Source organism: Gallinula chloropus (genome assembly GCF_964237585.1).
Source record: "Gallinula chloropus genome assembly, chromosome: 1".
Classification (NCBI taxonomy): domain Eukaryota; kingdom Metazoa; phylum Chordata; class Aves; order Gruiformes; family Rallidae; genus Gallinula; species Gallinula chloropus.
This window is the reverse complement of record NC_140085.1, coordinates 213,186,801-213,200,877: the sequence shown is the minus strand read 5'-3', so window position 1 is coordinate 213,200,877 and position 14,077 is coordinate 213,186,801. Positions and strand designations below refer to the sequence as shown.

Below are 14,077 nucleotides of genomic sequence, written 5' to 3'. Positions count from 1 at the left end.
GTAAGCAAATTTCATCCGGGAGTTTGGTGTTTTGGGGTTGCTCTTGCTGATGCCCACCAATGCAAGCACGTGACCATGAATAATTTATTGTTATTTATTCTAATTTTCAGAAACAGAGAGGATTCAGATGGCTTGCATGAGGATCCAGGCATTAGTAAGGATTATGTGATCATGGTTTTGGAAGAATAAGAAGATATTTTCTGGCTACATATGCAGAGTTATGTTTCTGAGGAAAACCAAGAATGAAGTAATTTTTCTCTCTGATGGATGAAACTCATTGGAATGGAAACTAACATCTATGAAGAGGAACAGGGTTCACCTTATCTAACATCTCCCAAGCACCTGGGGACTCCAGAGGGAGCAAGGTATGAAGAATACCAAAGAAAGATAGAAAAACAGGGAAGTCCATTGGAACTGCAGAATCTTTTCCTGGAAAAGGAGTTGAGTTTGCTGCCTGCATCATCCTTGTCAGACCACAGCCAGACACCCTTGCAACCTGGCACAGCTGCAGGGTGTGCCAGTACCACCGACCAGTCTGAGACAAAGCACCTCTGTGAAGAATTACTCTGTCCCACAAGGCAAAAGCCACAGGAAGAGGCTTTAAAGCTTCCCTTGCACACAGGATGGCCAGTCCTTGTGGGGAAAAAACCAGACAGGAGCCATGAGATCAGGGTCATAAAACACAAACCAAGTGCTATCGCGTTTTCTGATTTGGAATTTTTACCCCATCAAGCTCATACCAAACTCCAGATCTGCGAGGCAGGAGAGGCAGAAGAGTTTTCATCTGAAGAGGAAGAAGCAGATGGAAGGGATGGTGACGATGTGTTCACAGAGCTGCCCTTGTATGAGGCCTTTTTCAATGGTCTTCATAGAAGGAATGTTTCTCAAAGCAAGCAAGCTAAACATGAACTGACTAACTATCAACACATCTGGCACTTAGAAGACTGTGATGATCACTCTGAAAAGGAACTGAGGGACCATGACAAGGAAGAAAAACACATGGAGCTGGAGGTAATGCAAGCTACTCTTTTGTTCCAAGTGTATTTTAATAAGTGTATTTAAGCTTGGTCGCAGGAGGAGGAATTGTTGGATGGTGATAATTAATGTGAATTACATAATGAACCAGTACTAAAATATACTAAACATTTAAAATACAATGCTAAACTTTCAAAATAGACAAATCTATTACTTCAGGTTGGCCACACTTCCATTATTCCAAATTTCAAACCCTGTTTTCTGTGTTCCCTATCTTTATAAAAAGGGAACATTGGCTCAGTTTCCCCTGCTCCTACAAGACCATCCATCATGCCACACTCAGCTTATCTTCCTTGAGTCTATGGACTGTTCCAAAGGGATAGAGCCCAGTTTTACTCTTGAGAACAGAGTATATTTCTTGATGGTGAATAACAGCCTTTTTTTAAGTGTAGTGGCACTGCAGCAATGCATGGCCTAACCCACAGCTAAATAACAGTGTTTTCTGTATTCTTATTTCATTAAAACAATATGGAGGACAGGTTATGATCTGGCCTATAATATAATAAAATAGACTTTTTTGTGTCTGTACTGGTATACATCATGATGCTCTGTAGACCAATTTCCAAAATGAAAAAATAAGAAGTTACAGGACAACATGAAAAATACTCTGCAATAAGAGTCATCAAACTATAACCTTTCCAGAAAAAAAAAAGGGGGGGTTTGAGTAAATAAGCTGTGTTTTTTTGGAACTGGAGGAACAGAAGCTTTCCAAGTAAGTTCTCACTAGTCTGGAGAATAAGCAAAGCTTTCCCCCCGTTCCCAGCTGGTGACAAACCAAGTGCCTGGAGCTAAACATGTTTATCACTGAAGAAGTTCAGCTCTAGTACAAAAATATGAAGTGACTCCAAATAGTGGGCAGAACCAAACCCTTAAAATTCCAACGTTCCTGACCTTGCATCCCAAATTAATCTTAGGCTGCAGGTCAGGCATACCTTTCCTTCCTCTCTCTTCTCCTACTCCATCCTTTAAAAGTCATTTTCCATGTAGAACTGCTCTACGCCTTGAAAATCAGGGTAGAGCTCTAGTCATCTCCCCACTGTGCCTTCTGTTTCTCTACCTGCAGTTCTCCTTTTACTTCTAGTACTCACAACACAGAGCTGATTCTTTGATTTCTAATTAACTGAAAGAAAGAATTTGGACTATAATGTCCATATTAACATCAAAATGATGGTATAGAATGCTCAGTAACTTCTCTCCAATTTGGGTGGACTAATTCTGCCCTGAACTGAGTGGGAGTTTTGTGCTGTATTTAATACCTATCTCAACTTCCCTGAGAAAACCCATCAGCTCACAGAGAAATAAGTCAGATTTTTACCAAATTTTCTCAGCAGTTAGTATTAGAAAAGCAAAGACCCAAAGATGGTTCCAAAACAGTGCACCTTTTGTGGCACTACCAACCCTGAAAGATTCTTGTGACACATGGTTTATTAAATAATCACACTGTCCCTCTAAGCCAAGACTTGTTTCCTCATTTACTCAGAAACATTCCCATTAATAGGAGTATATATCAAAATGCATGTGCAGCATCCCCTGGATTCTGTTTACTGAAGGTCATTCCCATAGATAAAAGGAAAAGGCCAGGGGCTGTTGTCATTTAGTTTACTTGATGTCTGTGCTGTAAAATAAACTCAAGGATGCAGCTTGTAGTGCAAAATAATGGATTATAAATTGCCAGACAAGCATGTGAAATTCCCTAGTAAATCTCAGAGAATGTGTCAAAACATTTCAAAAACTGAACAGATGCAGTGATGCAGTCCTGGGGTTTGGTGGTTTGGGTTTTTTTTTTCTATGTAAATAAATATGTATCATTCTAGGAAAGCCTCCAAGAATTAAAAATAAAATAAAATGTTATCTCTTCTCTGGAATTTTAGCAGCAGCCATGGATTGGTATTCAGTCAAAAAACCTTTCCCTATGACTTCACTTCAAGCAAACACATCTCATTGTCAAGTTACTTCTTTACGTTATTTAGAAATGGGGCTGTGGAGAAATGTCTTTCTAGTGGAAAGAAATTAACTAAATGCAGACAGAATGGCCTTAAAATGCTGTCAGAAGGAACCATTAGACTTAAAAATACCATAACAAACAAATCACTGTGGCTGTACAGATGCAGGTTATCACACATAGTACCCAGGTCACAGAATCACAGAGTCACAAGGTTGGAAGAGACCTTTGAAGATCATCAAGTCCAACCATTCCCATCCTAAGCTAAACCAGATCCCTAAGTACCTCATCTACCCTTTTTTTGAACACATCCAGGGAAGGTGACTCAACCCCCTCCCTGGGCAGCCTGTTCCAGGCCCTGACAACTCTGTCAGGAAAACATTTGTTTCTAATGTCCAATCTGTCCCTGCCCTGGCACAGCTTCATGCCATTGCCCCTTGTCCCATCTCCTGTTCCCTGGCTGGAGAGACCATCGCCCACCTCTCTACAACCTCCCTTCAGGTAGCTGTAGGTGGGGAGAAGGTCTCCCCTCAGCCTCCTCTTCTCCAAGCTAAACAGCCCCAGCTCCCTCAGCTGCTCCTCAGAGGATTTGCCCTCCAGCCCCTTCCCCAGCCTGGCTGCCCTTCTCTGCACTCGCTCCAGGACCTCAATGTCCTTCTGATGGTGAGGAGCCCAGAACTGGACCCAGCACTCGAGGTGTGGCCTCACCAATGCCCAGTACAGGGGCACAATTACCTCCCCAGACCTACTGGCCACACTGGTTTTGATACAAGCCAGGATGCCATTGGCCTTCTTGGCTGCCTGGGCACACTGCTGGCTCATATTCATCCTGCAGTCACCCAACACCCCCAGGTCCTTCTCTGCCTGACAGCTCTCCAGCCAGTCTCCCCCAGCCTGTAGCGCTGCAGGGGGTTGTTCTGTCCCATGTGCTGCACTCTGCACTTGGCCTTGTTAAACTTCATCCCGTTGGTCTCAGCCCATGGGTCCAGTCTGTTCAGATCCCTCTGAAGAGCCTCCCCACCCTCAGGCAGATCAACACTTCCTCCTAGTTTAGTGTCATCTGCAAACTTCCTGAGGGATCTTCAATCCCTTCATCCAGGTCATTGATAAAGATGTTGAACAAGGTCCTGGCTAAATCTTTGCTATTAAATTTTCCATTGAAATAGGTAAACAGATTTGCCCAGCAGGGACATTTCTATGTACTTCTTATGGACTGTGAACCTCCTGTTTTATGTACAGACCAGAGGAAAGGCTGCCACCTTCTCCAGGCTGGAGAGTGTCCTCACTACTCTTCAGTAATCTAATGATCACATCGAAGTGATAATTGTTGAGCTTCTTGTTTCATTCTAATTAATCATCAGAGGCAAATCTCCAAGTACAGTAAACAAGTAGAGGGAAGATGGAACAAAATACAACTGGTGCATGCTGCCAACTCTGTTGCAAGCAGAAGAAACTTTGTGGAAAACAATTCATACAGTGGTGCCTATCAAAAAGAGAAAGATTTCTTTATTTCCATAGTCACACAGCATCAGTCTGCTCTGAGTGGTACAAGAGAAATGGCACATTTATGAATGCAGTGTGAGCCCTGTGTTTCCACCCTTAGACTGGTCCCATCTGTATTTCCAGTGCTTTCCCATAAATTAAAAATAACATTTATTTCAAGTGGGGAAGCAAATTTTGAAGATTTACTAACAAGTCTGTATGCACACCTGAAATATTAGAATTATAGAATCACAGAGCTGCTGAGGTTGTAAAAGACCTTTAAGATCATCAAGTCCAACTGCTAACATGGCACTGCCAAGCCCACCACTAAACCGTGTCCCTCAGCACCACATCTATACATCTTTTAAGCACCTCCAGGGATGGTCACTCAACCACTTCCCTGGGCAGCCCCCTCCAGTGCTTGACAACCCCTTTGTTCATGTTATTTCTCATTTTGTGCTGGAGCTCTAGGTAACATCATCACTAAGACAGCACTTCCTTAAACACATCCTTGGGTTTCTGTACCTTCACTGTCAATTTGTTTGCCCACCTTCCTTGCAAAACTCCTCCCTTGTCTTGAATGGGATTTTTTTTTACCTCACTCATGTCCTTCTAATATTATTTATCATTGTTTTGCTCTGTTCTGGCCAGAGGTTCTCTCAGCAACTCTGAAGTGGTATCTTGAGCCATTCTTCTTGTTTGTTTTACTTCAAGTCTTCCTTTTAAGCTACATAATCTCTTTGTGCACGCAGCCAGTTTGGGATGCAGTGGCAATAAATTATTCAGAAGAGTTTATGACAAACAACATTTTTCTAGATTTCCATTTCTTCAGGCCATGCTGAGAAGGGCTCAGCTGATAACCATATTTAAGCAGAACTACTTTGCAACTGCCCATCAGCAAGTTCATCCTTTCCTAGCCTGACAACGTGTGTTGCTTTCAGGAGCAGCATTGCAGTCCAGAGAAAATTGAAGGGGGAACCTAATGAGGTTCAACACTGCCAAGTGTCAGGTGTTGCACTTGGGCTGGAAGAATCCCAGACACAGATACAGACTGGGAGAAGAGCTCCTGGAGAGCAGCCCTGCTGAGAAGGACTTGGGGATTGTGGTGGATGAGAAACTCCACATGAGCCAGCAGTGGCTCTTGCAGCTCGCAAGGCCAATGGGATCCTGGGCTCCATCAGCAGAGGGGTGGCAGCAGGGACAGGGAGGGGATTGTCCCTCTCTGCTCTGCCCTCGGGAGGCCCCATCTGGAGTCCTGTGTCCAGAGCTGGGGCCCCCAATACAAGAAGGATGTGGAACTGTTGGAGAGGGTTCAGAGGAGCCACAAGGATGATTAGAGGGCTGGAGCAGCTCCCCTAGGGAGAGAGGCTGGGGGAGCTGGGCTTGTTCAGCCTGGAGAAGAGAAGGCTGTGGGGGGACCTCACTGCAGCCTTCCAGTCCCTGAAGGGAGCTTATAGGCAGGAGGGGATTCGACTTTTCAAAAGAGCAGATAATGGCAGGACAAGGGGGAATGGACTAAAGCTAAAGGAAGGAAGGTTTAGATTAGATATTAGGGGGAAGTTTTTTACAGAGAGAGCGGTGAGTTGCTGGAACAGGCTGCCCAGAGAGGTGGTGGATGCCCCGTCCCTGGGGGTGTTCAAGGCCAGGTTGGATGGGGCCCTGGGCAGCCTTGTGTAGCTCCAGGCCTGGAGGTTGGTGTCTCTGCCTGTGTCAGGGGGGTTGGAGCTCTGTGATCCTTGGGGTCCCTTCCAACCCATGCCATTCTATGATTCTATGATTCTATGATAAGTCTTTCTAAAATATATCTGGAAAGGTGGAAGAATTAACTGTTGGCAACTATTGCATAGTAGTGTAACTTCCAGGACAATCCTAGTAAAGGGATTATTCTTAAAAAAACAAAAAGCCCTCCCTAATTCAGGAGGAATCCATGAAGGGAGCCTCCACCATACTGTTTTCCCAGGCACTCTGCCACCTCTGCTGTGTAAGCTGGTGAGCGGTGTGTCAGAGCATCAGATCTTCTGGCACCTGGAGACCTTTTGGGGCATTAAGGCTCATGCAGATTTACATCATGCCTCTTTCAACACATCTGGGATGATCTAAACCAAACCAGCTTGTTGGTTTAAGGCCAGACACTGATGGTCTAAATATTTACATTGCATGTTACCTTGTTCAGCTGGGTCAAAGAAAGAGGGAGATACCACTCCCTGGGAGTAACGGAGACAAGATGACCCAAACAGATAATTTAGGTAATTAAGGTAGCATTCACAATGAATATCCTTGTCAGGATTTGGCCTTCAGCCTATAAACTCAACAACTTTTGGAGGAGGCTGCACAGTCATGGGAGTGGCCAGCACGATGTCAGGAGCCCCAGCCTGCGTGCAGCACTGGGTAATGTTAGTGGGGTAGTTGCACCATCACCTTTCACCATCAGTAAATCTTTGCTTTAAGTAAAACTGTGGCATTTTAAAGGAGATTTGTGAAAGTTCCACTGCTTTTGACATTTAAAGCTAAGCCAGCTGGACTCTGGAAATGGTTACAGAAAACAGTCCTCTGCTGGCAGGGAGATGGATGATCTGGCTTTCCAGTTTCTCTTTCCTTGATTATTCACCTATTTTCATTAATTTCCTTGTTCCATCCTTGTACTACTGTAAGGTAAATTTTATCCTCGTTATGCAGTCGTTGCAGAGTGGCAAGTTTCATAATCATTGTATAAGCTCAGACCATGAGAGTTGAGATTCAGGCTGGAATAATTTCCTGAGACATAATTCAGAAGTTTCCATAGCATCTGCCCTACATCTTTTCTGCTTCTGGCCTGTGTTTTTTCTTTCTTCTTTTCACAAACACTAGAAGTTCACCAAAGGTACAAGACAAGATAAATAGACAAGGACACATGGGAGGTGAGAAATCCAAAAAAATTTATTCAAAGCCATAGTCTTTGAAGTTAATGATGATTCCTTAAAAGATACATATTCTTCTGTGTGGCTTTAACATTGTGATCAATCATATCCCATGAGAAAGGAATCAGAAAGTTTTCAGTCTTTGACAATGAATTTGCTTCATTCAAATGAGGTGGAGCAATCATGTAAATGATTAAAACACAGCAGCAGTCAAGCTGATCATCAACCATGATCAGTACCTGGTTCTGCCAAAGTAAGCTTCTTACCCTTATGTTTGGATGTCTTAAATTCTGCTCAGTCCTTGTACCTCTTGTACTCCTGCTCAGTGCCTTGCTTAGCCACTCCAAGCACTTTCCTGAGAGGTACTTTGCTGTTTTCATTAATGAGGCACTGGAACTTAGGTAGAATTTAAGGTATCTAAAAATTGCCCTGTGATAGTTTCTTCTCCTCTGATTCAGTTGTACAAGAGCAAAAGGTAGTAAAGAACCTATCAGGGTGAAGCACAAATTCCTTCTCCATTCCTCCCATACTTTGGAAGTTTGCTCTTCTCTTTACCCTATCAAATGGAAACTCCAAAACTAGAGGAGGAGAAGAGTTGCAAACCTGTAGTAGCTTCTTCATGAGAAATAATACGGTTATTACTATCTCCTCCTTGCCCATCTTCTGCAGATGTCATGGGATGTCTACCCAGGTAGGAGTGCTGAAATAACAACTGCCAGGTCGAGTAGGGAGTTAAGGGGAGGAAAATGGGAAATAATTTGCCTAAGGCAGGAGCTGTGCACTGAGCTTTGTATGTTCTTACTCGCTTTGGGGGTGTGTGAGATTTGCACTTTCTGTGTTTCAGTCAGATGTTCTCTAGAGCTGGTAGGTGGACACACAGTCAGTAGAACTTTGCAAAGTTTTTAGCATCGATGGTTGGTCTCTGCCTGCTTGGAAAAGGAGTTGGAAAACTGCTGATTATTTTAGCAATGATGCTTTACTGTTTGTCAATAAATAAATAGCTGCAATCAGCTGTTAATAATAAAGTTAGGCTCTAGTTACTAATTTAAAATAAAGTGTCTTTCATTAATGTCACAGTTTTAAGGGGCTAATGATGAACATAGGACTTTGTACAGCGTCTATTTTTCTCTAATCTCACTATTCCGAACAATGAACCATTTCCCCTTAGGATATGGCATTTGTGTTGTGTCCTGCTACTTTCTCATTGCGATTGGAGGGAGCAGTAAGTTCAAATTTGCATCTTACTTAGGAATTAGCAGCAAGGCTGTTTCTACTACAAAATTATAGGAACTTTAGAAAGTAACAGTAAAGTCAGGAATAGCAACTTAAAGATCACGGAATCATAGAATCAGATGTGCTGAAAGATCCTATCAATGACAATTGGCATGTTGGAATCATGTAGGAAAAGATGGGGCTTTCCCTTTTCAGTATATCTGCATACTGTTTGCATGTTTTAGTAAACATTCATGATTCATTGTTCAGTAGTAGAGGATTAAAACATTAACATGCATATGCCCTCAGAATAGATCCACTTTCTTGACATCAGCAGATACCTGTCTTTATCAAATCACAAGATTGTCTTCAGCAGTCAGCAGTGAATTTGGACGAAACACATGCGTTCTGGCTTTGTAAAAAAATATAAACTGTTTTCAGCAATCCCAGTTTGGGTTCTGCCCAAAACCTCCTGAAGAAAAGTTGCAGCATGAGGAGACAGAGTCTGTTCTTTTTCAAAAGCAAAGCTGTTAAAGAAACCTCCATGTGCTGGGTGGACTAGAACTCAGAGAATTCAGAGGGCTTTTTTGCAGTTGACCCTTCAAGCAGTTTGAAATCATTTGTGTTGCAGAATACCATCACTCTCCAAAAAAACCCCGTATAGCATATGGTATGTATTACCTCTACAGTCAGATTCTGAGAAAACTAAAATGCCAGAGGAAAATGATAAAATCAGATAATTAGTCAAACAGACAACTCACCTTGACTTGAAAGTCCTTCAGAAAATTTACAAAGTACATTTCAGCTTCATGCTGAATTAAGTAGTATAAAATCAGAGAAACAGATTAATGAGTTATTGCACGGTGTGAAACCTTCAGGCTGTTCAAGTTAATGTTTAAAACTCTGGCCCTTAAGCAGTTTTCATAACAGTATGGGAGATCCTTAGGCTTGCAGATGCCAACTGTGCCACTACTGCCTGACAGAGGTTGTCCGTTGCCCGTCCCACACGTAGCTATCCTACTGAGAAGAGGCTGTGCTGGCCAGCAGATACTGCACAGCCCCACCGTGGTCCCCCACACACATTAAGAGCCCCATGAACAAAATTTTGGGAAGTCCTGCTTTAACCTCTTCCTATGTATTAGTGCTTGTTTTATCATAGAATCATAGGGGTTGGAAGGGACCTGGAGAGATCATCGGGTCCAACCCCCCTGCCAAAGCAGCTCCCCAGCTCATATTGCACAGACAGGCGTCCAGACGGGGCTGGAATCTCTCCAGAGATGGAGACTCCACCACCTCCCTGGGCAGCCTGTCCCAGGGCTCTGGCACCCTCACTGGGGAAAAGTTCTTCCCCATGTTGCTGTGGAACTTCCTGTGCTCCAACTTGCAGCCATTGCCCCTTGTCCTGTCTCCACAGACACTGAAAAGGGGCTGCCCATTCCCCCTGCATCCCATACTTCAGATATTTATAAACATTCATAAGGTCCCCCCTTAGTCTTCTTTTCTCCAGGCTGAACAGTCCCAGCTCACTCAGCCTTTCCTCACAGGGGAGATGCTCCAGGCCCTTCATCATCTTTGTAGCCCTTCTCTGGACTCTCTCCAGGAGATCCCTTAATTTTATAATTATCTTTTTTAGTTTTATATTTATATTTTAAGCTTCAGGAGAATAAACAGTAGATAAAATGGGTGTATTGTACTAAAAGGGGAGAGTAGTCATCGTGTGTAACTTGAGTGATGATTCTTTTTCAGATCCTGACTTCTTTCTTTGTTGTGCATTTGAATACTTCAGAATAATATGGCCACCTCAGGACACAGCAATGTCACTATTGCTCTTGGCAGAAAACATAAAAAAGATTATGTGTTTATCATAGAATCATAGAATGGCATGGGTTGGAAGGGACCCCAAGGATCACAGAGCTCCAACCCCCCTGCCACAGGCAGGGACACCAACCTCCAGGCCTGGAGCTACACAAGGCTGCCCAGGGCCCCATCCAACCTGGCCTTGAACACCCCCAAGGATGGGGCATCCACCACCTCTCTGGGCAGCCTGTTCCAGCCCCTCACCACTCTCTCTGTAAAAAACTTCCCCCTAAAATCTAATCTGAACCTTCCTTCCTTTAGTTTTAATCCATTCCCCCTTGTCCTGCCAGTGTCTGCCCTTTGAACAAGCTGATTCCCCTCCAGTTTGTATGTTCCCTTCAGGGACTGGACACACTCGGCCTGTAAAATAAAAAGGGGTATCAAGATTCTTCTTTACAAATATTTGAAAATAGCTGGAACCTGTGCAATGTGAGACCATTCGAGTGAGTGTTTCACGTATCTCTACAGAAGTAGAGCAAAAGTCAACAGAAAATAAGCCCTGGCTATGTCAAGGCTCTGAGGAACTACATTCCTCTGTCAGAGCCCGGGAACAGGCACCTGCCAGCATTACAGACTGGGCCTTGGGTGCAGGGGGGCAGGGGCAGAGCCAGAAGAAACATGTAGAAATCTGTTAATCTGCTTACCACTGAAATGAAGGTATTCCTTCAAAGGGCAGATGGAGGTTCTGGATAACCCGTGGGATGGGTGGTAAGCAGAACAACTTGTGAGACTGGAAACTTGTGCAAAAAGTGAGGGGAAGGGGTCAGGTCACCTCTTCAGGCTTCTTTGCCCAGCAGATGACAATTGGGTATGTTTGTCAAGTCAGCAATAGAACTGCAGTGTAGAAAAAAAAAAAAAGTAGCAGAATGTTACTGTTGCCAAGTGTTATTTCATAACATGGCAAAGTTCCTTCTGCAGGAGTAAGAAAAATGAGTTTTAAATTTCCTTACCATGCACAAAAGCCCCACTGAAAGTTTGTGGCGCTTCCTACAAAGCACTTAGGTGCTTTTTATGATTCCTCCCAGGTATCATCTGCTCCGTTAATAACATCAGATTCTAGTGCTATATACTGAAGATCCCTCTGACTTTCTTCATGTGAACTTCCAATAAAACACTGTTGGCTTGATACTGTAACAGACGAATTGCCTTGATAGTGCTGGGTGACCACAGACTCAGTCACAGGATTTGACATTCCCAGACACCTACATTCACTGTAGATTGCTACTGCCATATCACCACCTGTCATAGAACCAGTGATCTGAAACAAATTTTAAAGCTATTTTAAGATCTAGAGACCTTTATGTGAGTTTTAGTATGAGGGATTGGAGATTTCAGTTTATCATGGAATCATAGAATCATAAAATTGTAGGGGTTGGAAGGGACATCGAGAGCTCATGGGGTCCAACCCCCCTGCCAAAGCAGCTCCCCAGCTCATATTGCACAGACAGGCGTCCAGACGGGGCTGGAATCTCTCCAGAGATGGAGACTCCACCACCTCCCTGGGCAGCCTGTCCCAGGGCTCTGGCACCCTCACTGGGGAAAAGTTCTTCCCCATGTTGCTGTGGAACTTCCTGTGCTCCAACTTGCAGCCATTGCCCCTTGTCCTGTCTCCACAGACACTGAAAAGGGGCTGCCCATTCCCCCTGCATCCCATACTTCAGATATTTATAAACATTCGTAAGGTCCCCCCTTAGTCTTCTTTTCCCCAGGCTGAACAGTCCCAGCTCACTCAGCCTTTCCTCACAGGGGAGATGCTCCAGGCCCTTCATCATCTTTGTAGCCTCCTCTGGACTCTCTCCAGGAGATCCCTGTCTTTTTTTATCCCAGGGAGCCCAGAACTGGACACAACACTGCAGGTGGGGCCTGACCAGGGCAGAGCAGAGGGGGAGGATCCCCTCCTGTGACCTGCTGGCCACACTCCTCCTGATGCCCCCCAGGATCCCATTGTCTCTCTCAGCCCCCAGGGCACACACTTGAGTGGTTACTTTCTGTAGGAGAGAATGTTGTCACCCTCAAGACTCTTCTTAACAATCACTCTAACTACTGAGTATTTTAATTTTTAATAAAAATGGAAATAGACTACTCTTACCTATCCAAGGCAGTTTTGTCAAATTAAAGTCTTGGCCAGTTGTGAGTTATCTCAAAGCTAAGACGTTTGCAGTGCAGCAAAAAAAAACCCCAAACCCAGCCTCCTCTGGATCTGCCTGGAGCTCTCCAGAAACAAAATGGACAGGACACAGATTCTGAAATTCTCTGGCATTTAGACTTTTAATCGAATGTTTCAAAAATATCAGGTCTGGGATAGGTAATGGCAAAGATTTAACAACTTAACTGTGCTGTATATTCAGGGAAACATTGTCTGGCTTTTATCTAATCTTTGTGATTAAGTACATAGTGACATGGCTTGTAATATATTTTTTGCAGTTAGCAGTTATTGTTCCTATTCAAACAGCATAATGGTGAAATTTCAGTAGCTATGTAATGATGATTTTGCTCTGTGGCAAAAGCCTTTGCAGGTAGTCTGGGGACTCATTTACTTATATTAAAATGTCAAAAAAAGCTTCTAAACCTGCCAAGAAACAACAAAACATAACACTGCAACCTGTATTTCATTCTATAGCACGTACATCATACATGAAGAGCAGGAGGAAGGTACACAAAGCCAGTAACTAGGAGAAAGAATGCACAGCCTGGCCCAGAGAGCTGTATGGAGTTAGCAGCCAGAATTAAGCTGCTTTTTATGAACAACAGGTTTGACCACGGTCAGTGCCTGTACTCAGAGCAAGCACAGTGTGTGTGCAGCTAAGGATCTAGACTGAGTTCACCTCAAGCTCTACTTCTATCTGCTGCGTTATCAGAGTTTACTAAGATCTAACAAACAACTGTAGATAGAGATATATGGGGAAAGGTCACATTTGGGAGATGAAAAATGATTACACTAAAAAAGATTACCCCTGAAAGACAAAAGTGTACCACAGACCTGGTTTAGTTGGGTTTCTTTTTAAATGGAAGTTGGAATGGTATCGTGTGTATCTCATGCAAGAGGCTGTCAAAATAGCCTCTGGATTGTGTTTGGTACAGTATAGACCACATGCTACCTTGAATTACCTGACCCTTGCAAGGATTTAATAGTCTTAATCTCATCTTGGGGGACACAAAACACCACTGAAGTAGAAAAAAACCCAAACAAACTAAAATAGTGTGTTTAGTTTTTAAACCTACAGAGAAATAGGTTTAAAAAGCCTCAGTGGGAAACTCCCAGTACTCCAAGCAAGCAGGAACAAACTCAGTTCTTTCTGAAGTGAAGGGAAAAGTGTATTTCACAGGCTCAGAAAATGCTTTTGAAATAAAACTTTTCAGACATGACAAAGCCTGCATTTTGCATGGGAATGACAGACAGCAAGCTCTGAAGTTGCCACTTCAGTGTTCTTATATAAATCTTATGTTTTAAAAAAAGAATTTACCATGAACACAGAGAGTAAGTAACAGCACACTGCAACAGTCAGAACTGCTCTACATTACAATGCCCACATTTACAGGTTTTATCTCAGATCACCTTCTCTTCTGTGCAATGATTCCATTTGGTACCAAGTCCTTCAGAAGATGAGTTTCCCTGCAATAAATGGAATGCAGATATCTAAGCTAAAAAGAC

The 14,077-nt window shown here is 43.4% G+C and overlaps 1 protein-coding gene across 1 annotated transcript in view; it reads left to right on the top strand.

Annotated features, from left to right (window-relative positions):
• Positions 1 to 267: 267 nt before the first annotated feature.
• The window catches only part of STARD13 (StAR related lipid transfer domain containing 13), a gene marked incomplete at both ends in the record, with an annotated part of 297,240 nt that continues 283,430 nt past the window's right edge, over positions 268 to 14,077 (top strand). Inside the window, one exon of the mRNA XM_084279657.1 lies at positions 268 to 1,011. Coding sequence (XP_084135783.1) covers positions 268 to 1,011 — 744 coding nt within the window. The remainder of the gene's footprint in view (positions 1,012 to 14,077) is intronic.